At 54.0% G+C, this 25999-nt stretch overlaps 1 protein-coding gene and 3 long non-coding RNA genes across 5 annotated transcripts in view; 1 reads left to right on the top strand and 3 right to left on the bottom strand.

The window, feature by feature from the left end:
* Positions 1-7518: 7518 nt before the first annotated feature.
* Positions 7519-10281, bottom strand: LOC119086553. Its single transcript, XR_005089860.1, has 3 exons — positions 8261-10281; positions 8136-8183; positions 7519-7996 (listed from the first exon to the last, which is right to left on the bottom strand). It is a non-coding gene; the product is annotated as an uncharacterized LOC119086553 (long non-coding RNA).
* A 1094-nt stretch (positions 10282-11375) lies between these two features.
* Positions 11376-15369, bottom strand: LOC119086575. Its single transcript, XR_005089887.1, has 4 exons — positions 15164-15369; positions 13051-13193; positions 12367-12492; positions 11376-12211 (listed from the first exon to the last, which is right to left on the bottom strand). It is a non-coding gene; the product is annotated as an uncharacterized LOC119086575 (long non-coding RNA).
* A 404-nt stretch (positions 15370-15773) lies between these two features.
* LOC119086574 lies at positions 15774-17128 on the bottom strand. Of its 2 annotated transcripts, none has more exons than XR_005089886.1 (2): positions 16696-17128; positions 15774-16422 (listed from the first exon to the last, which is right to left on the bottom strand). It is a non-coding gene; the product is annotated as an uncharacterized LOC119086574 (long non-coding RNA). The 2 variants fall into 2 exon arrangements; XR_005089885.1 differs by having other exon boundaries at positions 16711-17128.
* Positions 17129-17227: 99 nt separating this feature from the next.
* Positions 17228-25999, top strand: part of Grk3 (G protein-coupled receptor kinase 3) — a 96893-nt gene continuing 88121 nt past the window's right edge. Inside the window, exon 1 of the mRNA XM_028858804.2 lies at positions 17228-17429. Within this exon, the coding sequence (XP_028714637.1) occupies positions 17317-17429 (113 nt within the window). The 5' untranslated portion in view covers positions 17228-17316. The remainder of the gene's footprint in view (positions 17430-25999) is intronic.

Below are 25999 nucleotides of genomic sequence, written 5' to 3'. Positions count from 1 at the left end.
CGCCACTCTTTGTTGGCCGCCTGAGTACACTGGCCTTGCTTCTCTTGGAAGACAGAAGCTTTTGCAGGTGAGGCCATCTGTGGAGGGAGGGCGTGTGTAAACACTGATGTGGGCAGCAGCTTGCTTTGTGGCTGAGCCTCGAGGTTTTTCCTTAGAATCGTGAAAAGGCAAAATTTCAGGAGAAGCAATTTTACAGAAGCAAAACGAAGTGAGTGGACGCTTGGTGACCTAGCTCCCGGAGTGACTCCAACTGCACGTCCTCAGCCAGAGCCGCTCCAAGGACAGAGCCAAGCGAAACTCAAAGCTTGAACAGCTCTGCGCTGGGGGAGATGGCTCCGTGCGCCAAGGGCTTACCATGCACGTGTAAGGACCTGGGTTTGTGTCCTCAGCAGCCGTGTGAAAGCCAGGTATGGTGGCGCATGTCTGCACTCCAGAGCTGGGGAGCTGGAGACAAGGGTCGTGGGGGTTTCCCGCTGGCCAGTCTAGCTGAATTAGTGAGAGACCCTGTCTCAAGAAATAAGGGGGTGAGTGAGGGAGGATGACACCTGGTGTGGACCTCTGTTGTAGACACACACACACACACACACACACACACACACACACACACACACACGGGCACGCTCATAAACTTGTACACATACATGGGCATACATTCGTGCGAGTGCATCTGTGAGCATGCTCACACACACATGCATGCACACATGATGCACACTCGAAAATGCATGCTCACACAGACATGTGTACACACACACACACACACACACACACACACACACACAATGCATCGTATTGCAATGTGTATTTCTAGGTTCAGCCTTGCGAGTTTTTGCAAACAACCGTCAACTCAACAATGGCCCAGCTTCTGTCCTGTAAGAATTTCTTGGTAAAAGGAGGAGTGATCCTTGGAGACGAGGTTGATTTTAGGAGCTTGCCAGAAATTTGAGAGATGACCCGGGTATCCTGCTGTATCAAGATCCAGGAAGCCAGCTAAGCCTGCCTTGGCTGTCTGGAAAGTTCTCAGGTCCAGCCTGCTGGCTTCCTCTGTGTGAAGTCAAGACTCTGGGGAGCAGCAGAGAGAATGACTGTAGGGCTGGGGAGAGCCTCGGCGGCTTGCAGCACAGGCTTGAGGGCTTGAGTTCGAATCCCCACAAGGCACGTGAAGCCAGGCACAGTAGCATGTCTATAACCTTGGTGCCTCTGTGAGATGGGAGTTCAAGTAGAATCTCCCAGGATCCTTTGGGCCTCCTGCCTGGCTTACACCGTGGCAGAGGCCAGGGCGGAAGATAAGGAAGAGAAGTTTGTCTTGAATGACCTTTATCTTACCGTGACAAAATGCCTGCAGAAATGGTTCCTGGGAGGAAGAGTTGGCTCCGACTTGTGGTTTCAGGGCCTCTCGGTCCACCATGGTGGGGGAGGCGTGTAAGTGCCGCGGTGTGAGTGTGTATTGCTGAGGAACACACGCGGAGGACCAGGAAGCAGAGGCCAGTGATCACTCCCTCCATCCTAAAGGGTCCTCGGCCTCTCAGACAGCATCACCAGCTGGGGACACTTGTCTGGGGACACTCGTCAAAACAGGAGATTAAAGGGGGAATTTCAGATCCCAGTCACCAATCACAGCATCCTTCCTGTGAAAACACTCGGAGAGAGCAGGCCTGTCCCCGCATGGATGTCACTCAGGTGACAAGTGATGGGCAGGGTGGGTGGGCAGTCCTGGCTGCTGTTGTCTGGCCGTGTGTGGCCAGTAGACCTGACATACTGTCTAAAGAACGAGGCAGCCCCGACTCCTGTGAGGTACCTCCATGCGTCCCTCCTTGTCCTTTGGGAGCACACCGAGGTGGTCTTGGTGATCTTGTATCATAGACGAAAACCTTGTACTGGTGGGCTGTGATGTGGTTCTAGTATTATCTCACTGGGTAGCCCTGGCTGGTCTAGAACTCTCTGTGAAGACCCTTTGAGGCTCTGGCCTCAGCCTCACAGAGATCCTCCTGCCTCTGCTTCCAGAGTCCTGGGATTAAAGGTGTCCCCATTATGCCGGTGTTGACTTTAGTCTTTTTAATCAACTTTTATGCTGGGGAGGGAATGTGATTCTAGACAAGCTGCTGGGCTCATTGCACTCAGAGCCTCCCAGAGTCCATGTGGCTAGGGCCTCGTCCTCGGTGTGGCACCTTTGGTAGTGGGAGCCTTGACGGGGAAGGACCTTGTAGAAAGTCTTCAGGTTATTAGGGGTGAGATCTCCAAGGGACTGTGTGACCTCAGCCCTTCCCCCCTTTCCATTGCCAGCACGAGGCAAGTAGTTCACATTACCTTGCCATCCTGCCTTGACGAACGGCCTTGACCAAGGCAACAGGCCACAGACTGAGATCTCCAAAAGTGAGAGCCAACACCCTTCCTCTTAGCCCGTCAGCGATCTCAGACACTTGCAGTAGCGGGAAGCGGCCAGCGTGGGCCTGTCTCCCTCTTGTTGATTGTATCTTGCTAGTCTTCGGCCCTCTGGAAGTAATGAAATGACGCCAACACATTGCTCCCAGCCCACCCCACACACACCTCACTCAGATCTCGGCTGGTGTTTAATGTGCTTTCTCTGCTTCAGGGTCCCACCCAAGACACCGTGTCCAGCTAGTTCTTACGCCTCCTTAGACACCTATGGTTGGGACAGTTTCTCAGCCTTTCTTTGTTTTGGATGACCTTAGCATTTTTGTCATTTTTTTTTTTTTTTTGGACAGGGTCTCACTATAGTCCATACTGGCTTGGGCTCGTCATCCTCCTGCCTCAGCAAGTTGCTGGAGTTACAGGTGCCCGGCTCTCTTGACAACAGCTTTGAGAATCACACTGTTGTAACAAGATCTGGGTTGTCCCCACTGCTGATATGATATGTCGTGTCTAAGAATATCTCTCTCTGGTAGGCACTGGTGAACAGATTCCTGTGAGATATATGTGTCTGAGTGTTCCTGTACACACACACACACACACACACACACACACACACACACACACACACACACACACGGGTGCTTTTGTCTGTTTGTATCTGTGCACCACACATGTGCCTGGTGCCTGTAGAGCCCAGACAGGGCATCAGACCCCTTAGAGCTGGAGTTACAGATGGTGTGAGCCGCCATGTGGGTGCTGGGAACCAAACCCAGGTCCTCGGCGAGAGCAGCCGGCGCTCTTAGCCACTGAGCCATCTCTGCAGTCCCTGAAGGTTGACTTTGGACCCGTGATCTGAGTGAGGGTCTGCCTCAGATACCCACCCTCCCTGCCTGGGCTTGGCAATTTCTGGGTCTCCTCAAGCTGAGCCCCAGCCGACCCTCCCCCAGCCCCTCATGCTGCTTTTCACAGCCAGCTTTGTCAAAAAGACTAGAGAAGCAGCCACCGTGTGAGCGAATACAAAGGAGAACACTGGGTATTAAGTGACAATAAAACCGGTGATTTCCAGGGACTATTCTTAGTTCCAAGATCTATGAGGCTCACTGAGACCCCCCCCCCCAACATTTAAGGTGTTCACAGGAGTCTAGGCATAGAGATGCCGCTTGGGGGGGGGTGGCTACCCATCCGACAAATCCAGACATCGCCCCCACCAGGGAGCGCCACTCCAGGGCGCGCTGCTCTTCATGGGTGACCCGGCCTGTCCTCTCTGACCTGAGCAGATGGACAGTCACTAACCCCCAGTCCACCAGAGACTGAGTCCCCAGAGTCTGTCCCAGTCCCAGGGCCTTTTTGCCTAGCCCAGGGGTTCTCAACCTTCCTAATGCGGCGGCGGCGACCCTTTAATACAGTTCCTTGTGTTGTGGTGACCCCCCAACTGTAACATTATTTTTTTGCTGCTTCATAACCGTAATGTTGCTACAGTTATGAACCATATGCAGGATGGCCTTAGGTGACCCCTGTGAAAGGGTCATTAGATCCCTTCCCCGCTAAAGGGGTTGTGACCCACAGGTTGAGAACCGCTGTCCTTGTCCCGACTTCTGTTATCCACCCAGATATCAGTCTCTGCTCCGAGACCCCCGACCACCTGAAATCCCCGCTGTGTTTCCTGGAAGCGTCCTTTACGAGCGTACAGCGTTCCGTTTGTTTGTTACCCTATCCTCTGAGCGGATAACATGCTGTTCTGTGACCCCAGAGTCCCCAGCATCTGGCCTAGTACTTGACATAGAACTGGATGGGAATGCAAAGGGCAAGGCCTGACCCTTTGGGATCCAAGTACACCCACTGTGGGGTGGGGACAGACGGACACACCCAGGCTGCTAACTCCCCGAGTGTTGTCTGAAAGCCCTTCTCTTGTTTTTTTTTTCTTTTTTAAGAAATTCATGTGCATGTACACGTTTGCACACGCATGTGTGGAGGCCAGAGGTCAGCCTTGGACATCATTCCTCAGGTGCTGTCCGCTACCTTTTTTTTGAAAGCCAAGATCTCTCACTGGGAGATCCTGAGATTGTTCAATAGGCAAGACTGGCCGGCCCGCGACTCTCCAGGATCCACTTGTCTCTGCACCCCCACCCCACCCCGCGCTGGGATTACAGAGGCGCGAGCCACACCTGGCTTTCCACATTGGTTCTGGGTCTCAAACTCTAACCCTTGGGTTTGCCTGGCAGCCACGCCACCAACTGAGCCGACCCCCAGCCTCAGAGAAAGCCTGCTGTCCTCACACAGCGGTTGTTCCTGAACACAAAGCTCACAGGAGACGCCAAATGTCGCCCTCCCTTCGGCCTCCAGCCCAGCCTGCCGCAGGCCCCTCCTTCCTCATGCTCCTCCTCCTCTTCCTGGTCAGGAGGGAGACCTGAACTGCTTCTCTGAAGACTCCCTTTGCAGAAGGGTGAGCGCACGCTGTGTGGCTGTCCCTGGAAACTGAGGCACCAGAGGGCTGGTGCTGTTGAGGAGCCAAACAAGGCGAGGATGCGCGTGTGTGTGTGCTGTGTGTGTGTGTGTGTGTGTGTGTGCGCGTGTGTGCGTGCGCGTGCGTGTGTTGTGTGTGTGTGTGTGTGTGTGTGTGTGCGTGTGTGTGTGTGTGTGTGTGTATGGCGGGGGAGGGGGGGAGGATGCCAGTGGCCAGATGGCAAGGGGTGGAGGAGGGGACGGGGGATGAGCACACAGGGCCTTGCCCCCTTCTTGGCTCCATGGCACATGGGTGGTCGCTGCCTCCTCCCCTTCCTTTTTGTGACTTTCCCTTCTTGTTGGTGTCTTTGGTCGTTTTGATTCATGGTGACACTCTTTTCTTTTTCTGTTTTTAAAAAAGAATTTATTTCATTTGTCATGGGCTGTGTGTGTGTGTTGTGTGTGTGTGTGTGTGTGTGTGTGTGTGTGTGTCTGTGTATACACATGAGTGTGGGGCCCACAGAGGTCAGAAGGCGATGTGAGATCCTCCGGGCAGGAGCTACAGGTGCTTGTGAGCCATCCATCATGGGTGCCGGGAACCGAATTCAGGTCCTCTAAAAGAATAGTACATGTTCATAACTGCAAAGACATCTCTTTTCTCTTTGTGACCTGTATGTGTGTATCTTGTATCTATAATCATATGGGTGTGTGTGCGCGAGTGTGTGCGCACGTGCGTGTGCCATAGGTCGGCCTTGGGCATTCCTTAGGATGCTGTCTGCCTTGATGTCTGAAACTGGCCTGGAATGGATTGATTGGGCTGAATAGCCTGGCTGGCCAGCAAACACCAAAACTCTACCTCCTCAGTCCTGGGATTGCAGGAGCCAGTCTCCATACCTGGTTTTTCTGTATAAGTACTGGGGCTGGGTGGGGGGTGAGGAGGTGGGGAGTTGGGGGGGTGGAGGGTGGGGTGGGGGTGAACTCAGGTCCTCATGCTTAAATGGGGAGCACTTTCCTGGCTGAGGCAGCTCCCCAGCCCCTCCGTTTTGGATTTCTTAAGTTCCAGTTTTGGTGCTTTGGGAAAGAGGAGACACCACAATCCCCAGAGGCCCTGTGGTTCAGGAATCTGGAATGTTTGCTCAGTGCAAATCTTGCCACTGTTTGCACCACCTCTGAAGTTTGACTTGTAATGGAGGAGGCTAGAAGTGCGACCCTCGGAATACGTGAGCACTGTCTCCGGGCCCACCTGGAGTCCCTCTGGACACCCGTGAGCCTGTCCTGCCCAAAGCCGCTTTGTTTGTTTGTTTGTTTGTTTTTGATGTAAAAGCATAGTCCTGCCCAGTGCCTGCTCACGGCACCCAGTGGCTCCCTATCACCCCCAGGGTTTAATCCACACTCCCTACTTGAGCTTTATGGTATCATAGCTGCTGTCTTTGAGCTTTATGGGGTGAGATTTACTGTGTGCTGTGTGATAGGTGGTCTGATAAGCCCTTCTAGAAAGGTCTGGAGGCTTGGCCATGCCATTGGCCTACATCCTCCTTTTCCTTCTCCTGCTCTCCCCGCTCCTTGTCTCCCTCCCTCTCTTCCTTCCTCCCTCTCTTCCTCCCTCCCTCTCTTCCTCCCTCCCTCTCTTCCTCTTCCCCCTCTCTTTCTTCCTTCCCCACCCCGCTCCACTCTGCATTAGCGTTCATCTCATTCCTGTAACACGCCATCCCACAAGAAGCAACTTAAGGCAGGGCAGGTCTGTCTGGCTCCCAGCTGGAGGGTACAGTCCATCCTGGTGGAAAGTGGGAGGCTGCTCGTCACATGTCAGGAAGAAGAGATAGAGATGGAGGCTGGTTCTCGGCTCACTTTCTCCATCCAGGACCCCAGCTCATGGGATTGTGATGCTGCACTCAGGGTGGGTCCCCTCACCTTGACAAACAGAGAAATGCTCTCACAGACATACTCTGAAGTTTATTCCCTAGGTGGGCTCTAGACTCTTCCAAGTTGACAATCACAATTAAAATTAACGTGAGTCATCTCCCTTCCAGAAGTGTCCAGTCTGGCTGGAAGTGAGCATGGCCAAGCGTACAGCTCCTACTTTTTCTCTAGGAGCCCTAAGACCCCCTGCTGAGACCCCTAACTGGCTGGTGGGGACTGGTCTGAGCTTTGGGAACGCCATCCTGTGGACCGTGGCATGAGGGTGACATAGACCTGTGCTCAAGTAACTGCGGCTTCCTTATCAAGTGCAGGGGCCCTGGGCACCTTTGAGCACAGCAGAAGGCAGGACATACAGTCTACAAGCACACCTGCAGTTCCAGACACACAGGGAGCTGAGGAAGGGGGATGGCAAGGGTCACGGTCTGCCAAGGGCAACAGAGTGAGTATGTGAGTAGTGAGTGAGATGCTGCCCCTCCCCAACGTGAAATAAGATAAAAAACAAAAACAAAACAAAACAAAACAAACCAAAAAACTCAACAGTGGAGTGCTTGCCTTGCATGCTGGAGACCCTGGGTTCAATTCCCAGCATCATTAAACAAAGAAAAGGTATGTATGTATAGTAGCCTAGCACATACATGTTCACATACACACATGTATGTTCACACACACATATACACACCCACATGCATGTGCACACACAGATGTGGAAAGCACACACACAAATACACACCACACTACATACACAGACCACACACACACATACAAACCACACACACCCTACACTTCACACCACATATACCACAAAACACACACACACACACACAACACACACACACACACACAGCTTACACATCTCCTGAAATCGTAAACACTCCTGTGTTTGTGGTCCCCTCTAGAAACGGACTCCATTCTCTGTCACTTCGTTATTTCACAATGCAGCCTACAGTTTCTTTTCCAGGCTCTACCAAATGACCCCGGGGTCTCAGGGTGAAATGTGCCGACTCCCAAAAGCCAGGAGTCCCTGGGGTGACTGAAGTGAGCGAAGCAATCCGAGTGTTGCTTGTGATGCCCTAGTCCACAGGGAGGCAGCTGGTGGAGCCACTTCAAGGTTGAATTCCACGGTCTTAGGCAGACCTGCGTGGGTCCTGTTGGCTTCCCTGGGAAGGGCTGGCCTTCCCGGAGCCTGAGCGAGCGAGCGAGCCTGCTAAGCTGGGTAATTGCAGCAGTTTACCACACTCTGGCAGTGTGCTCAGCTGTGGAGAGGCTGAGAAAATGTCAAAGAGGTCTAATCATGTGGTGAAAATGAGAAGATGGAGGAGGGAGGGAGGGAGGGAGAGAGGGAGGGAGGTGACTGAGGGAGGGGGGTGGCTCTCCCCAGAGTGCCTCAAGGGAAACCAGGTCACCTTAACTCAGGCCGTTGTCAACGAAGCAGGTGGGGTGCCTCCAAAGTCCTTGGAAGAAAACCCAGTCTTCAGGGGTTTGGACTGATTATTTGGGATCTCAACATGGGGACGGAAGGGGATCTAACCTCTCCTGAGCCGACGTCAGAAGGCAGAGGAAGAACCAGATGTGCAGGTGGCCTGGAGTCCCACGAGGGATCCTGGCTGTGGGAAGAAGGAGTACAGGAAAAAGTGCTTTGGGGTAGCGTTGAGAACTCCAGGAGCCACCTGAAATGTGGCACCAACCTGCCTCGGCCACGTTTGAGTGGATTTGATGGCATGGCTGCATTTGGTCCTTGCTGCTTCCATCCTGAGGTCCCTTGAGGACAAAGGGACCAGGTTGGGGAGGTCCTGATGGGCAAGGAACAGAGTTGAGCCTCTAGGAACAGAGGATTCAGCCCCCAGAGGGATGTCAGTGAAAATGCAAAGCCCAGAACCCAATATTCCAAAGCCAACGCAAGGACCTGGAAGAGGATTCCTGCCCAGGTAAGCCTCCCTTGACATCACAGCACCGAATGACTCTAGATGCCACCCTTGTGAGATGACGCTGGGAAGTGGACCCTGCAGAGCCACACCTAAACTCCTAACGCAGAGACGGGGACAGCCTGTGTCAGCTCTGTGGAGCTGTCAAGAGGGCTGCCATTCTCCCACACAGCAGCAATTAACTCCCCCCGGGGGGGGGCGGCAAACGGTGGGATCAGGAACCAAGTGGCCAAGCGAGGTCTCCTCCAGAACCTTCCCTCCACGAGGTCAGGACAGAAGCTCTGGGAACTGGCGAGCCGCCGATGAGCCTCTGAGCATAGCCCCCGCTCACAAATCTGAGAGGCAGTTCCACGTCTCAGGAAACCGATTTCTCACTTGCCTGTTGGGTGCCGAGCGTGATCACAGGCGTCCTGGCTCCTACTCTCAAGTGGGTGGTTATAGCTGTAGCAATGCTTCTAGAACAAGGGTTCGGCTTGGGAAAGTCCTGGTCGTGTGCCCACGTGGCAGTAACAGGGCTGGTGGAGCCACGGCAGTGGAGCAGGCAAGCCAAGGCCAGAGGCCAGTGCTGTCTCTGCCCTCCCTGCTCAGCAGCAGCAGCAGCAGCAGCAGCAGCAGCAGCAGCAGCAGCAGCAGCAGCAGCGACCTGGAGAACTTTGGTCCTGGGCCAATCGGCTCAAGGTCTGGTTTGCATGTGGCTGTATTTGCATAGTACACATGGGTCCCGCCACCACTTCCGCTGAGAGGAGGCTGAGCCAACTCCTCTCTCTTTCCAAGGACTACTTCCTGGGTGGAATTGCTTTCCCAGGATGGGCTCAGCCTGCTGCTTGTTTAGAGAAATGAAGGCTGACGGACAGAGCTGTCTTGTTTGCTTTCTGGGTTTCCCTTTAAAGCAGTTTATCCGGGAGGGCCCTGCAGAAAGGTCTGGCTCCCCCAAGCCCCTCTCTGGCCTCATCTGGGGCCATGTTAAAGGTGTGGAAGGAAACCAGTTCTTTTCACAGGGTGATGGAATGGCATCGTGTCCCTCCCTATGCTCTCTGGGCCTTGAAGGCCTCCAGGCCCGTGTCCCATCCCTTCCCTGTACCGGTTCACGCCCCTGTTCCCTGCTCCACTGTCCCCTTGAAAGCATCTTGTTCTCTGAGAGACGATCTTGTATAGCCCAGGCCGGCTTCAAATTTACTATACAGCCAGAAAGACCTTTAACTTTGGGCCCTCTGGCCTCCACCACCCAAATGCTGGGATTTCAGACATGCGCCATCATGCCTGGTTTAGATGATTCTGGGGATCGAACCCAGGGCTTTGTATATGGAGGTGGATCAGGGCAAACGCTACCCACTGAGCTACATTCTACCCCTCTCTTCATCCTTTAATTCTCGGCTTAAGTGGCATCTACTCAGAGATGACACCCCCCCACCCCTACCCACCCACACACTGTGAATAGTCTTATTATAGGACATCTGTGCCCTTTGGCCATGTAACACCCTTTAGTCAAACAATCAATTGACTTTAAGGTCCTGGCTAGAAGGTTACTTCGTGACAGTGAGGGTGGGGGTGAGGCTGTGCTCCCTATAAATTAGGACATTTCCCTAAATGAGTGGTGGCCAGCACACAGGGATTTGTGGATGGGTGGATGGGTGGGTGGATGGTGGGTGGGTGGGTGGATGGATGGATGGATGGATGATGGATGGATGGATGGATGGATGATGGATGGATGGATAGATGGATGGGTGGATGGGTGGATGGGTGGATGGATGGATGGATGGATGGGTGGATGGATGGATGGATGGATGGATGGATGGATGGGTGAGTGGATGGATGGATGGGTGAGTGGATGGATGGATGGATGGATGGATGGATGGATGGATGGATGGATGGATGGGTGAGTGGATGGATGGGTGAGTGGATGGATGGATGGATGGGTGGATGGATGGATGGGTGGATGGATGGATGGATGGGTGGATGGATGGATGGATGGATGGTGGGTGGGTGGATGGGTGGATGGGTGGATGGTTGGATGGGTGGATGGGTGGATGGGTGGATGGGTGGATGGGTGGATGGGTGGATGGATGGATGGATGGATGGATGGCCGGCCGTTGGTGTTACTGTCATGCCCAAGTCCTTACTTGCCCTCTGAGGGACTCAAGGGGAGATTTCTTGACTTAATCACCGCGTCAGCACCTGGCTTTCTGGTGAATGGAGTGTGACTCCCTGGCACGTGGTAGGTCTCCCAAAAGTTATGAGAATAGTGAGTTGAAGGTTGGCAGTGGCTGTCGGCAGGGGCAGGAGGGAAGGCTTTGGGGCTGGGGCTTCGGGGCTGGAGCAGGTAGGCCCAAACGCATCTGGTCGGCCTAGTGAGCACGAGGTCCTTGGGAACTGACAGGGCTATGCTTCAGAACCACCAGGTTCCGGGAGTCTGGATGGCTACTGCGAAATTCTGTGCTTTCAGTTCATTCCAGAAACAATTATGTGCAAGGGACCCTGGGGTAAGCCTGTGTGCCCAGGCCATGAGGCCTGACCTCACTGGTTCGCATCTCCAGCAGCTCTTGCCACCTCTCAGCCCAGCCCCTTACCCCATCCTCCCAGGAGGCCTTGTGTGTTTGTGTGTTGAGGCAGGGTCTAAGCTTCGTAGCTCAGGCTGGCCCCAGACTCAAAGCCCTTCCTCCCGCATTGGCCTCTGGAGAGCAGGCATCCCACACCCCAGCAAAACCAGTTTGGACTCAGGAGGACGCAGAGAAGGAGAACGTGTTGAGGCTAGAAGGGCCAGGGGAGGTGGACAGCCCAGAGAGAGGAAGAGAGCAGAATGAGGGGGAGGGGGAAAGAGCTAGGAAGGGCCGAGCTCGGAGGACTCCCAGCAGGCCTGCAAGCTTGCTTCCCAGCGGCTTCTGTGAGAGGAACCGCAGCCAGCATGCACACAGGCAGACTCAGGCACATGCACCCGCGCGCACCCCCCCCCCCCACAGCAGAGAGCTGTGCAGTGAGAAGCCAAGCAAAGACAGGCGTCCAGGATGGAAGATGGACGACACTCCCACGCCTGGCGTTGGCTGCTGAGACCCAGGCTCTGAGAAGGGGCTGGGGGAGCGGGCCGCAGGCTGACACCTTAATTACCGTCCTCATCACTGACAATAACTGGCAATAATGGGAGGAATGACTTATTTTCACTTTTCCTTCTGCACCTAGAGGAGCTTCAGCCACCCACCAGTCTCCTCACCGGTCGCTCAGGACCTCCGGCCTCTGGGGTCAGCTGATTTGACCTGTCTTCCATTCCCTTTCCATCCAGAGCTCTGCTCCGGGTTCCCAGAGGATCCGGGCTGTCCACACTTCCTGGGAAGGGACCTCAAGTCTCTACTTAGAAGGCAGAGTGAGTCATTGTTAATTGCTGACCAGGGATAGAGCAGGTGGCCTCTCAGTGATGGGGCAGTCAGTCCAGCGGCCCCCAAATGCCTGATGCTTATTAGAGGGTGGCGTGGATGTCTCTCAAGACAGTGCTTAGCAGGCTGGGGTCTGGGCGGGTGTTGTAGAATTGATTTTGGTCTCATTTCTCAGGGGAATGTCACGTGGACCTTCAGGGGGAATTGGGCACAGAAGGAAGGTCCAGAGGCCAGCCTGTCACTCAGGTCCCATGGAAAGGCTCAGACCACCCCTTACCCAGCACCGAGTATTTGATTCCCCTATGGGCTTTCCCCTATGTGCCCAGGTCCTGCTCTCTGGCACGTACCTTGATCCTTCATGGCCTCCTGTCCTGGGTGGATCTCGGTGTGGACCCTGACTCTCCACCTTCCCTGGGGTCAGCATACTCCCAATTCCAATCTTGTCTTGAGGGCACGGGAAAGGCCCAGGATTGCTGTATATATCAGCCAACAAAACCACACAGAAAGTAGGACAGACTTTCTTCTGGAATGTTCTCTAGGCTATCCCATCTCCGGGGGCTCTTGGCCTCAGACACTGAGTGCGTTCTGACTCTCTCTAGCATCTCTTCTGAGTGCTTCTTGTGTAGGAAGGATTACACGCACTCTGTTCACGGCATGGAAGCTCCCAGATCCAGCTAAGCTGAGGAAGAGCAGGGTAGGACTCAGCTGTGGCAGGGACCCAGTGCTCAGGGTTTAGCCCCATCCTTTTATGGCTCTTTAAGTTTGCTTTTGTTTGCTTATTTGCTTTTTTTTTTTCTCCTCTGAGACAGGGTTTCTCTGTGTAGTCCAAGCTGGCCTTGAACTCACGGAGATCTGCCTGCCTCTGCCTCCCGAGAGCTGGGATTAAAGGCGTGCGCCACCACGCCCTGCTCTGTCCATTTACATTTTAAGTGAAATTTTTTCTTCTTTTATGTATGTTCTTTGGCGATGCTGGGCCTTAAACCCAGGGCCCCGGGGTTCACCTCTGAGCTGCATCCCCAGGCCTCTATCACCTCCTAGGTAATCTCATACAGAGAGCGCATCTCCGAGGCAAGAATCAGTCTTTACGTCGTCACTCAGCCATCGGCGTCTGTGTAGGTGGTGGTGTGGCGGGGGCACTGGAGTACAGGATTAGGTGTGTTCAGCTGAAAACCTGCTGATGGAGAGAGCCCGTTTCCCTCGTGGACTAGTGACAGTGAGAATCGTGAATGTCCCGGGTACCGAGGAGCCTGAGTTCCTGATGCCCAGAGCCGGTGTTAGAAGAGGCTGTGAGCCGCTCAGTGTGTGCACTGGGAACTGAAGTCGGGAGCAGCAGGAGATGTTCTCAACCGCCGAGCCCCCCCCCCCTCTCTCTCTCTCTCTGTGTGTGTGTGTGTGTGTGTGTGTGTGTGTAGGCCAGTGGTTGACATTAGTGTCCTCTTCAGTTACTCTCCACCTTGAATTCTGAGAAGAATAACTGAACCTCACATTCACCGAAGGGCTTAAAACAGACCCTCAGCCAACCCCGTATCCGCCTCCCAGGGCTGTGGTTAAGACAGATGCCGCGCCATCCACGCGTGGCGTTTCTCCATGAATTTGGGGAATTCTGGTCTTTGAACTTATCCTTCACCTACCATCTCCTTAGCCCTGTGTTCTGTGTTCTGAAATAGAGTATTACTATGTAGCCCAGGCTGGCCTCACACTCACTGTGTAGCCCAGGCTGGCCTCAAACCTGCCCCATCATCCTCCTGCTCTGCCTCCCTAAGGCTAGAATTACAGGTGCGGACCTGCTGTTGGAGAGATTTCTCCAGCCGACGGCATCAGTGGAAGTGGTGTGATTTTAGTGTGTGTGTGTGTGTGTGTATGTCACATCTGCTGTGTCCAAACTCTTCCAAATGAAGTTGACTCCCATCCATTTGCGACTAATTTTTCATTCTGCATCATCCCCTTCATTTCATCGTCCAGGGATCACGTGTACAGTCTCAGCAAGCTCCGACCACGAGATGAGTGAGACCAGCTCGTCCCTCCTCAGCTCTTCCCCCTCAGAGGCTGCTAGAATCTGGTGGGTCCCAAAGTACGTTTTCACACTTACTAATCTCTCTTGTGCGTACGTGTGTGAGCCAAGGAACACGTGCAGCGGTTTCTCCACTCCCACCACGTCGGTCTCAGGAATGGAACTTAGGTTTGACAGAGTGTCTTTACCCACGGAGACTTCTCGCCACCGTCGGGGGGAGCCGCGACTGGAGTGTGCCATTCTCAGCCACGCCCCCCCTCCCCCCAATGATGCAGTGTGGTGGAAAAGAGAGAGAGCACACCGGGAACTGTGTGGGAACCCTGGAGTTCTGTCAATTCTCAGAAGCAGCTTGCCATCTGAGCGCTTCAGTCCTTTGGGGGTGGAGGGGGCTGGGCCATGATTGTTTGCCAGGGAGTCCTGCCCACCGAGCACACACGTGGGTGGCGGTTTGTTTTCTGCATCCTTCTAGTGACTGCAGGCTGGCGGTGCTGGTGTTTTTAATGACAGGACTCAGAGGCTCAGTTATGATAACCATGTCGCTGTCATCAAGGCCCTTTGTTTTCGGGGAACAGGAAGAGCTGCTTCACATCGAAAGGTTCCAGCTACGAGAAGGAGGGAGGTGGAGTCCGCCGAGGGAAGCCAGAGTGGGCCACCTAATACTGTCTCCGGAAGTGGTACCTGGGCATGAAGTCAGCTGACTTACATGATGAGGGGCCTCAGAAACAGGGGCACGTTTTTTTTTTTTTTTTTTTGGACATGCTGTTCCTTCTGTTGGAAAAGCAATTGCTTGTGTTTATAAATGGACATCACTTTTGCCATTTTTGGTTCCTTTGAGATGCCCCAGGGAGATGTTATTTTTGGTAAGGGGGGTCTTCCTGCTTCAGCCTTTAACTGTGAGTCGCTGGTTTGGAATCTTCTCTAGCAAAGGAGAGTGAGCAGAGCAGGAGGTGATCTTGATGGAGGGCCAGCTAGGTGTCAGGCAAGGCGCTTGCCCATGTGTGTGCTCACGTGTGTGCTCACGTGTATGTGTATGTGTGTGTGTGTGTGTGTGTGTGTGCTCAAAAGGGCAGCCAGATGACAAACTTGGGTGTTGTTCCCAATTGGCACTTTTAAAAACAATTACACTTACTTACTGTGTATGTACACACCCACGCAGAGGGCAGAGGTCACCTTTCAGGTGTCAGCTCTCTTCTCCCACCGGGGGGTCTGGGGACTGAACTCAGGTCATCACACTTAGCGGCAAGCACCCTCACTTGCTGAGCCACCTTGTCGGCCCCCCACTCATCTTGTTTCCTGAGGCTTGGCCCCTTGATGGTCTGGAATTCACGGATTCAGCTAGGCTGGCTGGCCAGTGAGCCCCCCCCCCAGCTCTGCCTGCCCCGCCTCCCCAGTGCTGGGATTCCAAGCATGGACCCACGCATCCTATGTGGGGTCTGGGGATTGAACACAGGTCCTCATGTTTGTGTGGCAGGCTCTTTCCAGGCTGAGCCCTCTCCCCAGCCCAAAGGAACATTTCCAGGTGCTGTCTGTCCCCCTTCTGTGGACACAAAAGATCTGGTCGTAACTGGTCTCGTCGCCAGGTCATCTGTGAAAACATAGCCAGGAGAGAGCCGAGATGCTACCTCTGATGTCTCCCAGCCACTGAGTGGAGACCAAGGCTTCCTAGCTCACTACACACCACAACTGGGAAAAAGAACCCAGCAAAAACAAGCATCTCGGGTCACAAGAGGTCAAGAAAGTGAGTGAGGCCGGAGGGTGGTTTATTTGTAAACCCCCCAGATGACTTTAAAAACACAACCTTTGGGGAAGAAACTATAGTGATTCAGACAAAAAAAAAAAGGCAACATGCTTTTTGGGAACTTACCCCTCCCTCCACCTCCGGTGGACAAGACATTCTGTGTTCCCATTTTTGGGTGAAAAAGAGGTGGACGTGGAAAGCCCCAGGTGAAGTTGAGTTTGGCCTGTCTCTGCCTGGTTTACATACACAGTGGGCGCCATGAGGTGATGCCGGTGCTGTGAGGCAGGCAGACCCAGCTCCTCCTCAGGGCCTTCCCATCCCTCTCCACCTTTTCTGCTCCCCCTACGTGCTGCGCCTCGGAGCTGGAGAAACTTCTGGTCAAACTGGTCAGTTGGCAAACAGAGAGGTCAGAAAACAAAAGCTGGTCATGTGACGGCAGACCCAAGCCGCTTCTGCAAGGACAGCCCCAGAACTAGTCAAAACTTGACCGTAATCACCCCTTCAACTAAGGACAGAACGTTGACTCCAGCTCTCGTCAAACCGGGGGTTCACTGTGCCGTGTGAGTGACCGCGTGGGTAAAGACACTTCAAGCTGAGGATGTCATCAGATCTTCTGGGCCCTTAATGGGTGCGGCGTGGATTCTGAGTGTGGACCTGTGTGCCCGGCGGCAGAAAAATAAGTAGTGACCCAGGCAGGGTTTGGGGGGCGGTAGTGAAAAGGTCACCACCATGGAAGGCGCAAGCCCCTGGAAATTCCCTACTGCCCAGGGTCTACTTCAGTTCTTCGGCCTCAGTTCTACTTCCCTGAAAACCCAGGAGGCTGAGCGGAGCTCTCAAGGAGGCGCTTCCTCTTGTGCCCCTTGAGTTGGTAGTCAGCCCGCAAGAGCCAGAATGCCCTAAGCCCCCCGCCCCCCATTGGACACGTACCCTGGGGCCTTTCACCTGAGTGCAAGCCGGCTGTGACCTTGAACCCAGAGTGCTTCATCAGCTGGGTCCCCAGGGCCAGCTCTGCTCCAGGGCGGGACTCTTCACCCCGCTTCACCCTTGCGCAGCAGTAGCCAAGCAACTTTCTCCACGATTTCGGTTTCTCTTGGCTTGGTTCACAGAGGGAGGTCGAGGGTGGGGCTGGTGGCTGGGGACACCCCCCGGGGAGTAGCTCTGACCTCCATCAGGTTTTGGCCATCACCTGAAAACACAGGTGAGGCCGCTCCAGGGTAACTCCTGGAAGTGCCTGGTTGACAGGGTGCTATTGGAGCCCTCCTGGCATGGTCCCCCGAGTCCTGGGCAATCTGGGCTGCGCCCCGGGGAGCTAAGGGTGAGGAGAAGGGGAGGGAGGAAAGGGAGGAGGGCGAGGGAGGGGAGGAGGGAGAGGAAGTCCCTGGTGCCTGAGAGGCTGGGTCAGGAGCGCGTGGCCGCGGACGGTTGAGGGCGCGCCGCCGGGCTTGGGGCGCGGAGCCGCGGAAGGGGCGGTGCGTTCGGGGTCCGCGTCGGGGTCGCGCGTCGGGCGCGCCGTGGCCCCGTCGGGGCGGCGGGAGCTGCGGAGCCGCCATGGCGGACCTGGAGGCCGTGCTGGCCGACGTCAGCTACCTGATGGCCATGGAGAAGAGCAAGGCGGCGCCGGCTGCGCGCGCCAGCAAGAAGGTCGTCCTGCCGGAGCCCAGGTACGGGTCTGGCCCTCCGCGCCCTCTCCCGTCCCCTCCCGTCCCCTCCGTCCCCTCCGGTCCTCTCCCGCCTTCTCCGATCCCTCCAGTCCCCTCCCTTCCCCTCTGCCCCGCTGTCCCGTGCTGGTTGCAGGAACCCCTTTCCCCGCTGTCCTCCCCCCCCCACCCCGCCGCTCCGCAGCAGTAAGTAAGATCTGCCGTTCCCAGCTCTGTCACCAGCTCCCTCACCTGAACCACTTAACTCAACTTGGACCCCTGGCGGCCTGCCCTTTCTGGAAAGGATGACAGAACTGTTTGAGTCCAGCCGGGTCTTGCAAGACTGTAGGTTCCCGCTGAATTGGCCCTGGCTGGCGACCCCCTCCCTGCCAAGTTGCCCTTTTATCCCCGCGGATTGATTATCGATTTTTTACCGAGGTGTGATGGCTTCTTAGGGCTGGACTTGTCCCAGGGCGTTCCCACCGGGGTTCCAGAGCAGGGCTGAGGGCTCTCTTCTTAACTGACCCCACGGCCAGTTAGTTGCCGAGAGGGGGACAGAGATGGTGTGGTGTCCCCCCCCCCCTCCACACACCGTGCACAGCAACAGTCCCCGGAGTTGACAGTAAAATCGGCTCCGACTTTATGGCCATCCCCTGAACCATGCAATTCTGTAAGGATCTAAACCAAAGTTGCTCCCCCGTTGAAACGGCCAAGTGTGACACACCCATGTGGCACCAATGTTACCTTGATGTAAAGGGAAACAGACATGTTTATTCTTTCAGTATTTTGAGGTGCTGGGGATGGGACCCAGGGTTTCACATGTGCGAGGTAGGCAGTCGACATGCACAGCCCCCCAAAGAACCGTTCACTGCTGATGGTCAGATTGGTTTTTTTTTTTTTTCCAAGTGTGTGTTTGTGAGCCCCGTGATCCAGGGAGCATCAAATCCCTGTGCTGTGTTTGCTGGGAAGATTCATACTGTACACACAGCTGCGCTGGCTGGGTATTTTTGGCTTGCCTTCCCTTCCAAGCCTTGGCCCCTTGCTGTTTTTGGGGGTATGTTGCTCCCTGACAGAGTAAACCAGCCATGAGGGGGGGACCTCAGTGGACTGTGGTCAGTCCACGCCCTCCTGGAGTTTAACCTATCTGAAGCTCCCTGGAAATGGGACTTGGTTGGAATCTCTAGTAATTGGGAAGGGGGAAGACCCGGGACTCCCCAAGTCAGATTCAAGCTTCAGCTGAAACCCCTCCCTTTGGGGGACAAGAAAAAGCTCCTCTTCATTCTCTCCTCCCTTTCCTCTGCCCCCACCCCGTTGAGGGGCAGGGAATCTTAAATATGTATGGTTTCTATATATAAAACCAATAAATCACAACTCATGGGGAGTTCTGTGGGGGAGGGGGGATAGACGATGACTAAATTTAGGAAGGTCCGTCTGCTCATCTCTCTTTTTTTTTTCTTGGTATTTTGAACCCTAGCTGGGCTTTTCCTCTGCACTCTCACCCTGGGGCGCACACCAACCCCAGTGCCCGGGGCCTTCACTTCCCTGTACCGACACCTCTGTGTTCCCACGGTCTTCGTCGTTGTCGTTGGTCATGCTTTCTTTCGAAGGAGAAGTGGTGGTGTATACAGTTGAGCTCGCAAAGCCCGGGCATTCTAAGGCTGAGGGGCGGCGTCAGCAGGATAATCAAGTCAGGGAGAGACGCTCTCGAGGACCGCTCTTCTGTGGCCAGTTTTCAGGCAGACTCTTGAATCAGGCCGTCTGTCCCCCTCTTGTCTGTCCGTCTTAGTGACTTCAGCCCTTAAGAGTAACGACCCCCCGGTGACAGTCCCTCCCGGTGCCTTGGCTGCTGGAAGGCGTTGTTCAGAGTTGTGTTTGCCTAACGAGGAACATGTATTTGAACTTGCCTGTTGGTCTGTCACTATTGATTTTTTTTTTTTTAATATTTCCAACTAATTATCTGGTCACCGTCCATATTCTTCCTGCTTCCTGATCTCAAGCGACTCTGCCTCTTCCCAGTTTTCAACAGAACCAGACAGTATCGTGTTAATGATAACGAAACTGGTCTGCAGGGCCCAGCCTCCTTTGCCTGTTACGAGGGATCTGGGAAAACGGAACACTGAGCCCAGGGGAGAGTTGGCCTCCCCCGAGAAGGCAAGAGGCAAACATTTTGTTATGTTGACATATTATTCAATTAACGGGCCGATGGGTGTAAATCCTCCGAAGGCTGTTCAAATCACATCTCTGCTTTAGTTCACCCAAACATTTGTTGGGCTAATGGGGCTGATAATGGGGCCTGTTGGAGGTGGTGGCTGTGACCCTCAACCAGCTCATTTATCTGCGGTGTCCATTGTATGCCTCAGTGACAAGAAATGTTCCGATTGAATTGGATCTAACTCACAGGCGAGGGCCCCGAGAGTCAGGCTCTTAGTCATTCCCGTTAACTAAGACAGCTCTTCGCACTGGGTCCACTTCTCTGTTGACCTTTTCCAAACAGAATGTTATTGAGTTGACCTGGAGTCACACGTGGCTGGAGGAAGTTGAGTAATGAGGCTTCGTCTTCCCCTGAGAAGCCCTTTCGGTTTCTTGGACGTTGACGATGTTGGGCCCTCCATTAGGAAGCCCCTCTGGTCAATCACTCGTGCAGAATAACCGGGAGAGCAGAAAGAACCTGGCTGAGACCGTGGGCCAGAGAGCAAGCTCAACTATCAGTCCACATGCTCCGCCTTGCCGGCCAGGTCTTGCTCGCTGCTGCATGGGCCGGGGACAGCTGACCCACACACTTCCAGCTTCTGTCTCCCATCTTGCTGTAACAGCAACACTGAAATTACAGATGTGCTCCACCTGTCCCTCTTTATGCGGGTTCTGGGGATCCGAACTCAGGTCCTCACACTCTTGATTTTCTGAGCTATCTCCCCGGCCCTGTTGGTTGTTTCTTATCCTGAGTCGGTAGCAGTGGTGGACCCGTTTCTCAGACGCCGGGCGCGGGGATATTCTGACACGCCACACGGCCCTTCCCACTAGGGCCTCTAATAGTCAAGACACAGTGGGTCGACCCGGGCAAGAGCTTCGCTTTCAAGTGTGGGTGCCCCACTGCTCTGTTCTACCCCGGACCGGACCGGCAGGATTCTGTGGTTCTGCATTTGCGGAACACATTGTGCTCTCGAAGAGCTTTCTCATGACCCGTGAAGAGCTGTCCACGCTTGGCAACACATAAGTGACATGGCTGTTCGTGTCTCCTGTCTGTCAAACAATCCCCCCCCTACCCCCCCCAACCCTGGGACCAATGTGGAAAGGGTGTGGCTCTCTGCCGTTACACGTGATCTCTTGAGATGGCCCTCCCTGCTCAGCTTTTAGGATGCTCCTGGTTTTGTTCTGTGCCCGAAGTCTAACCTGGAAAATGTGATGAGTACTGATAGCGGTGGGGAGTGTCCAGGTGGCGGCTCTCTGCAACGCTCCCACCCCCAGCACCACAGACAGACAGACAAACAAACAAACAAACGAGCAAACCCCTAGAGCCTTGGGAATAAAGTATTTCGTCTTCCATAGGAGTCATTCCAAGAGAGAAAGCACTTCTTCCCAACAGGCACAAATTCAAAAGGCAATTTGTCCTGACCTTTCCACTATTATTTCATTCTTGGTCAAAGTTAATTTGTGCCGGGGACTTGGAGAGGCACGGGATGCTCACAGCTGCCGGTCCTTGGTAACAGATGTTCTGGAGCAATCAATTTGGGTCCTGCCCAGTGGAACACTGTAAAATGCTTGAAATCCAGGGCCCCCGTGTGTCTCTTTGAGGTACAGGCAGTCCTTGTTTTGATGATCTGTTCTTAGAGACAATCTTGGGAGACACTTGCCCAGAACTTGGCTCTCCCCAAACCCCCAGGAAGACAAGGATGAGACTCGGGGAAGGGTGTCAGGGTTGGAGGAGACGCCGTGAGGGAGACATGAGGTTGGAAGAAATAGGGGGCTTTTCTCCCTGGGGCCCCCAACACCCTGACCAAGGAACCGTGTCTGCTGGGTAATGAATGGCACAGGAAATAATGTCACTGGCAACATCGCCTCTGCCAGCCTTGGTGCCTGAAGTGTTGCTGTAGTAGCCACAGCAGCTGCATACCATTCTCCTGCTTCACACATGCTCAAGGATACCAGGGGAGGGATGGCAGGGGACCCAGGGTACGGGGTGCAGGATGTAGGATGTGAATCCGGGCTCGCCATTCTACCCACGGCACGGCTGAACCTCCCCCAGCTGAACAGAAGAGCCAACACACTCTCACCTCTTACTGTACAAGGCATGGATGAAACCTTTTGTTTACTTTGGAGAAAGGTCGTGTTAGGAGATCTTAGTCACTGGTGTAGCTCTGAGATATCAGGACTGTCCTCAGAGGCTGTGAGAGCGCAGGGACTCCTCTGGCGCCTCTGAGGAGGGTAATTATGATCAAGTAAATCTGCAGGTGAAGCCTTGTTCCCCATGAGGAGGGCGAGGTTCGGTAACTCAGGGAAAGAGCGTGGCGTTCGTCCTTGCTGGAGTGTAGTAAGGAGTTGTGGTCAGCATCGCCTCATCCCAGCTTCCAGACAGGGTTTCCACCTGGGCGTTTGCTCAGAAAAAAGGCAGTGCTGACCCCCGCCCCCCCTCAACTTCCATTTCTAGGAAAAGATAACGTATTTAGCTTTATTCTTAATAAAAATCACTATTTCAAAAAACCTCTTATTAGAGACCGATGAGGTGTGAAGGCTCCCGTTGGGAAAGGAGGTGAGCATGGCCGTCTCCTTGTCGCTGTGTCCCTCTGCGGACACCGGCAGTGGGAACAGAAGTGTGACGGACTCTGTGACCTGGATAGTCTTATGTCAGGAGTCACCGGAGAGGAGGGAGCCTCAACTGAGAAAAACGCCCCCCTAAGATCAGGTTGTGGGCAAGCCTGTGGGGCAGCTTCTTAATCAGGGATTGGTGGGGGAGGGCTCCGCCCATGGTAGGTGGAGCCATCCCTGGGCTGGTGTTTCTAAGAAAGTAGGTTGAGCCAGCCATGGGGAACAAGCCAGTAAGCAGCACCCCTCCATGGCCTCTGCATCAGCCCCTGCCTCCAGGCTCCTGCCCTGACTTACTTTGGTGATGAACAGTGATGTGGAAGCATACGCCAAATAAACCCTTTCCTCCCCAAGTTGCTTTTGGTCACGGTGTTTTGTCACAGTAACAGTAGCCCCGACTAAGACACTGGGCATGTATGTGTGGCCTGGAACTCACTATGTAGACCAGGTTTGGCTTCAGACTTAGAGATCCACCTGCTTCTACCTCCCAAGTGCTGGGATTAAAGGCGTGTGCCTCCAGGCCTGGCTTTTCCACCTTAAGTTTTTGAGGTAGGGTTTCTTGCTGAAGCTGAGACTCATTGGTTCAGATGGACTGGCTGGCCAGCAATCTGCAGGGTTCCACCTGCCTCTACTTCCATTTCAGATCTGGGGTTGGACATGCACTATCACAGTGGCTTTTATGTGGTGTTGGGGGTCCAAACTCAGGGCCTTCTGTGTGCCAGGCTGAGGCGCCTCTTCCTGTGCCACTGGTGTCTGGTGGAGCTGGGTGTCCCCATCCACCTCTCCGGTCTCTCACGTCTTCCTTCTTCAATTTCTAGGCTCATCATTCATACAGAATTGGAATCCCTAGGCCTTCTGATTGCTCTGTGGGTTGGTCCTCATATCCTGTAAATGTCTCTTCTAATTGTAGAAATCATCTTTCGGGTCCTCTGTGCTTTGGCCAAATCATACACATATTTAAATACTTTCTATGTGTGGCATTACAGAGAAGAGTTCTGCCATCCGGGTGCCTGGTAGTCAGTGAAGGCCATCTGGATACCTGGTAGTCAGTGAAGGCCATCTGGATACCTGGTAGCTGGTGAAGGCCATCTGGATACCTGGTAGTCAGTGAAGGCCATCTGGATACCTGGTAGTCAGTGAAGGCCATCTGGATACCTGGTAGCTGGTGAAGGCCATCTGGATACCTGGTAGTCAGTGAAGGCCATCTGGATACCTGGTAGCTGGTGAAGGCCATCTGGATACCTGGTAGTCAGTGAAGGCCATCTGGATACCTGGTAGCTGGTGAAGGCCATCTGGATACCTGGTAGTCAGTGAAGGCCATCTGGATACCTGGTAGTCAGTGAAGGCCATCCGGATACCTGGTAGTCAGTGAAGGCCATCTGGATACTGGTAGCTGGTGAAGGCCATCTGGATACCTGGTAGTCAGTGAAGGCCATCTGGATACCTGGTAGTGGGGGGGGGGGGACGGAGTCAGTGAAGGCCATCTGGATACCTGGTAGCTGGTGAAGGCCATCTGGATACCTGGTAGTCAGTGAAGGCCATCTGGATACCTGGTAGCTGGTGAAGGCCATCTGGATACCTGGTAGTCAGTGAAGGCCATCTGGATACCTGGTAGTCAGTGAAGGCCATCCGGATACCTGGTAGTCAGTGAAGGCCATCTGGATACCTGGTAGCTGGTGAAGGCCATCTGGATACCTGGTAGTCAGTGAAGGCCATCTGGATACCTGGTAGTCAGTGAAGGCCATCCGGATACTGGTAGTCAGTGAAGGCCATCTGGATACCTGGTAGTCGGTGAAGGCCATCTGGATACCTGGTAGTCAGTGAAGGCTATCTGGATACCTGGTAGTTGGTAAAGGCCATCTGGATGCCTGGTAGTTGGTGAAGGTCATCTGGATAACTGGTAGCTGGTGAAGGCCATCTGGATAACTGGTAGTCGGTGAAGGTCAGCTTGGACTCCGCCTTGGGTCTATGCACTTGTCTGACACTGCTCCGTCCTACTGTGGTGTTGGGAGCAGGAAGTGGGGATCATATGAGAGGAGGTGGCCAGGACCTCCAGGCAGAGTGACCGGAGAGTCCTCTGCCATCAAGGTCCATCAGCCTCCTGTATCCTCTCTCCTATCAGCGATGAATGTGGCAGAATGGAAGGTTCTAGGAGAGCCTTGGGAAGTCTCCGACCCCTGTCTTCACTTTCCCTACCTCTCACACACAATACCTACTCATTCCTGACCTTAAAATGCTCCCACAGAAACCCCTGTCCTAAGTATTTTTATTCATTCATTAGTAGAGCGTGGAACAAGCGGAAGTCTCCTGGCGATCGTCAGACACAGGAAAATGCAGTCTTCCATCATACTGTCTGGTTGTTGGGGTTGTGTGCAGTACAGGGCGTCGCTACACTTCACAAAGTGTGTGACAGTGGCCGGGAGTGCGCATCAGATGGCAGAAGCGTGTGATGGCAGAAACATGTGATGGCAGAAGCATGTGCCCAGCATGCATGGAAACCTCAGTGTGATTCCCCAGCACCTTGTACGCAAGGTGTGGTGGTCCACAGCTGTAATCCCAGTACTTGGGAGGTGGAGGCAGGGAGGGTCAGGAGTTCAAGGCCATCTTTTGCTACACAGTGAGTTAGAGGCTAGCCTGGGCTACATGAGAACCTGTCTCAAAACTCAAAAAAAGGGAGGAGCAATGGAAGTGTGTGTGTGTGTGTGTGTGTGTGTGTGTGTGTGTGTGTGTGTATGTATGTGTGTGTGTATGTGTGTGTGTGTATGTATGTGTGTGTGTGTATGTATGTGTGTGTGTGTATGTATGTGTGTGTGTGTGTGTGTGTGTGTGTGTGTGTGTGTGTGTGTGTGTAGCTCAAACTAGACTGCCTTAGATGTGAAGCTTTGTATTGGGGGCTTGGTGCCAGGCTGCCTGGAGGAGATGGAGGCAGAACCCTGGAAAGTTGGGGGGATGGACTAGTTGGGCCAGGGAAGAACAGCTGCTTGCTGAGCCCTAGAACCAGAAGTGGGTGTGCATCCCAGATGCCTCCTTGGCTTTTTTCTTTGAGCTGCCTAAAGTGGCCTTGTGTGTCTAGAACCTTCTACATAGCATTTCCCCCTTTCTCTCTCCCCCTGCACCCCTCCATCCTTCCGGGTGAGATCTGGGGTCTCCACAGGCCTTCTGCTCTTGACTTGGTGCCCTTCCTTCCCTGAAATGAGCCAGGAGTGTATGATGCTCTAGGTGGCTCCGGGGAGTGAGCAGAGCAGAGGGCAGTTCTCCCGCTGCCGCGGCCCCCCCCCACTCTTTCTTAGACCTGAGCAGACTGCAAAACCCACAGGAGCTGACTCTCTCGTGTTCGAAGGGCTCTTGGAGAGCGACCAGTCCAGTCCAGTCACACATTTCTGACACCTTTGGAATGTCTGTAGTGCCACAAGGCTGTCCTGTAGGACAGTCCAAATGCTGGGTTCTTCCTGCCCCTCTGGGGTTCTCCAGAACACAGCCTCCCAAGTATGGCAGCTCCCCAGCCTGCCTTGGCTTTCATGGGAAGTTCTCTGGTTCCTTGTCATCTTGTGTACAATGAGGTGTGCACGTCACCTCATAATCCATAAAGTACAGGAGTGGCTCCGTTTAAATGAGAATCCTAAAGTTCACAAAGATGTCAAGAAGACAGACGTAAAATCCCCGTGACTGCTTTAGGCAAGGTATCTTGGGTGTTGAATGTGTGGCCGGCTTACTTCTAAGTTCTGTTTTTAGAAAGAGGTTTTAGGCCCTGTGAATGCTTTGAAAATCTGTGGTTGTCAGTTTTCAGACCAGGG

Source organism: Peromyscus leucopus, chromosome 23 (assembly GCF_004664715.2).
Source record: "Peromyscus leucopus breed LL Stock chromosome 23, UCI_PerLeu_2.1, whole genome shotgun sequence".
Lineage (NCBI taxonomy): Eukaryota > Metazoa > Chordata > Mammalia > Rodentia > Cricetidae > Peromyscus > Peromyscus leucopus.
The sequence above is the reverse complement of the archived record's forward strand: the minus strand, read 5'-3'. Positions and strand labels throughout refer to the sequence as shown.